The sequence below is a fragment of the Nannospalax galili genome, unplaced genomic scaffold (genome assembly GCF_000622305.1).
Source record: "Nannospalax galili isolate Female #2095 unplaced genomic scaffold, S.galili_v1.0 scaffold1274, whole genome shotgun sequence".
Taxonomy (NCBI): Eukaryota; Metazoa; Chordata; class Mammalia; order Rodentia; family Spalacidae; genus Nannospalax; species Nannospalax galili.
In genome coordinates, this window is record NW_008334662.1 from 333,577 (window position 1) to 335,929 (window position 2,353).

Here is a 2,353-nt window from a genome sequence, read left to right on the forward strand (position 1 = left end):
AGTCTGTCCCACCTGCCAGCCTGTGGGGCCCAGCCACCCTTTCTGGCCATTGGGTGCAGAGATGGAGGGGCTCACAAACCTACAGGATGGGGACTGTACAGGGGAAGGTGTGCCTCCCCTCCTTTGCCCTTCCTGTGGTATCTTTCTCTGATGCCCTCACACGTGACTGGGTTAGGTCAGTAGAGAGGAGGCCAAGTGGCTATTAGTGTTGGACTCTGTGTATCGGTGATGGTAGATGTAACCAGAGCTCACATATAACCAGAACGCATATATAGGTGTGCATGCACATTGTACACACAGATGTACACATAGCATCTACCACACAGGATGTAGGAATATACGTGTCCATAATGCATGCACCCAGAACCCAGGAGGACACATGTGCACGAGAGTACACACAACTCACGCACGTGTCCGTGCAAACATGCACACACGTGTCATGAGCTCTTGTCACTTGGGAGGTGTGCACATGTGTGCACATGCATGTGTGCGCCCCGCGCACGGTGTTTACACGTAAGCATGCACAAAACCCACGGGCGTTTAAGATGCACGTGCACGGAGCTCAGTTTATCCAGGTGTGCACACAGAGCGCCCACAGATAGTGAACCCGTGAATGCTGCCGTCACAGTTGAATTTGTCCGCAGTACAGTAATCGGGTCACCTATGCCCTTGTCCTGCTTATTTTCTCTCAGGACCCCCAGCATCCTCCTCTTGCGCCTAGATCTCCAGTTCTTTCTATAGAGCCCCAGCATTAGGAAGTGCGATGCAGCCTGGCGATCCCCTGAGCATCTTCCGCTCAGGCGGGGTCCTGGGACAGTCCTTTGGGAAGCCACTTCTGGCTTCGGCCTCCGAGAACCGGAATGATGGGGTTGGCCTCGGACCTCCCCGTCCGCACGCGGCACGGCCGCTGCCGCCCTTGCCCTCGCCGTCGCGTACCAGCGACAGGTGCGCATAGGCGTGCCAGCCGAAGGGGTCGGGGTCGGGGTCGGGGTCCGGGTCCGGGTCTGAGCGCCCTGGGAGCGCGGTGGGCCGCGCCGTTTGGAACTGCTTGGGCATCTGGTCCTTCGCAGGGCTGTACCCGGACTCCGGGTCGCATTGGCCGCTCTTCCAAAGCGCGTAGCCCAGCTCGACCGAGCTGAACAGCGCCGAGAGCAGCCCGACCGCGAAGTAGAAGAGCAGTCGACGATGTGCCGGCAGGGCGAGACTGTGCATATGAAGTGCGGGGCCACGCGGAAGCCGTGGAGCAGCGTCTGGCCGCCCAGAAAGCCCAGCTCGGCCAGCAGGCGCAGCGCCACGCTCAGCACGTAGCATCCGCCCTAGTTCTGAGGCGGTCTGCGCTTGCCCTGCATCTGCGACCGCGCGCCGCTCTCCTCCTTGCCCGCCCGGTGCATGGAGAAGATGGCGAACAGCACCGGCGGCACCGACAGCAGCAGGATGTGGAAGAGCCAGAAGCGGTAGTGAGAGACTGGGAAGGCTCGGTCGTAGCAGGTCTGGCGACACCCCGCTGCAGCGTGTTACACACGAACTCCTCCAGTTCGTCCTTGAATACAGAGCCGCCCACCGTGGCCAGCACCAGGATTCGGAAGATCAGCAGGATCGCCAGCCAGAGGCTACCTACCAGCGATGACTGCTCCCGCACCTTGTCCAGCAGCGAGCTTAGGAACGACCAGTCCCCCATGATGCTGGGGACACGGGTTTGGGGGAGCAGTCAGAGGCCAGGACAGACGGCACCCCCCCACCTTTCCAGGTCCTCCACCTTCTCTAACCTCAGAGGGACTCAGGAGTCAGATTTTGTGGGAATGAATGAGTTAATGTAGGGGTGTTGAGGAGGGTCCCCCTCAGCCTGGAGTGCACCTACCCTGCTTGGCTAGACCCTTTGCGCTCCCAGATTCCAGGCTCTTTTTCAGGGCCAGTCCTTGTCTTGCACTTTGCTCCACGGTGATTTCCAGGAGCAAGAGCAGCATCTGTGCCCAGAACCCCTGGGAGCCAGGGGGAGGGGCAGACCGGGTGAGTCCTGTGTCTCCTCTCACCCTACTCACTATTTCCCTGTTCTTTATACCTCAGTGAACACCTTTCAGCTTTGGGGGCTGACATAAAGCCCCTTCTATCCTAACTTTGGGATCTTTCACCCTGATGCACCCCTCTCCTACTCCAGTCCAGGGGAATGCGGGCAGCCTCTCTGGCAGCCAGCCTCCAGCATCTCCTGTAAGCCTAGCTGACACACAGAATCCCCAGGTCCCCTCAGGCCCTGAATGCCCTTAAGATCTCCTGAGACCCCACTTACCCTGGGACTGCGGCCTTAGAGTCAAGAGCAGGACTTTGGGAGACAGCTGGGACCCGTTCCTCTTGGTCC

The 2,353-nt window shown here is 59.5% G+C and overlaps 1 protein-coding gene across 1 annotated transcript; it reads right to left on the bottom strand.

Moving 5' to 3' along the window:
* Positions 1-621: 621 nt before the first annotated feature.
* Positions 622-1,678, bottom strand: Gjd3 (gap junction protein delta 3). Its single transcript, XM_029561781.1, is given in 4 exon segments — positions 622-1,004; positions 1,095-1,175; positions 1,178-1,504; positions 1,507-1,678. Coding segments are annotated over 4 exon segments (849 nt in total). The 3' UTR covers positions 622-735.
* Positions 1,679-2,353: the final 675 nt, after the last annotated feature.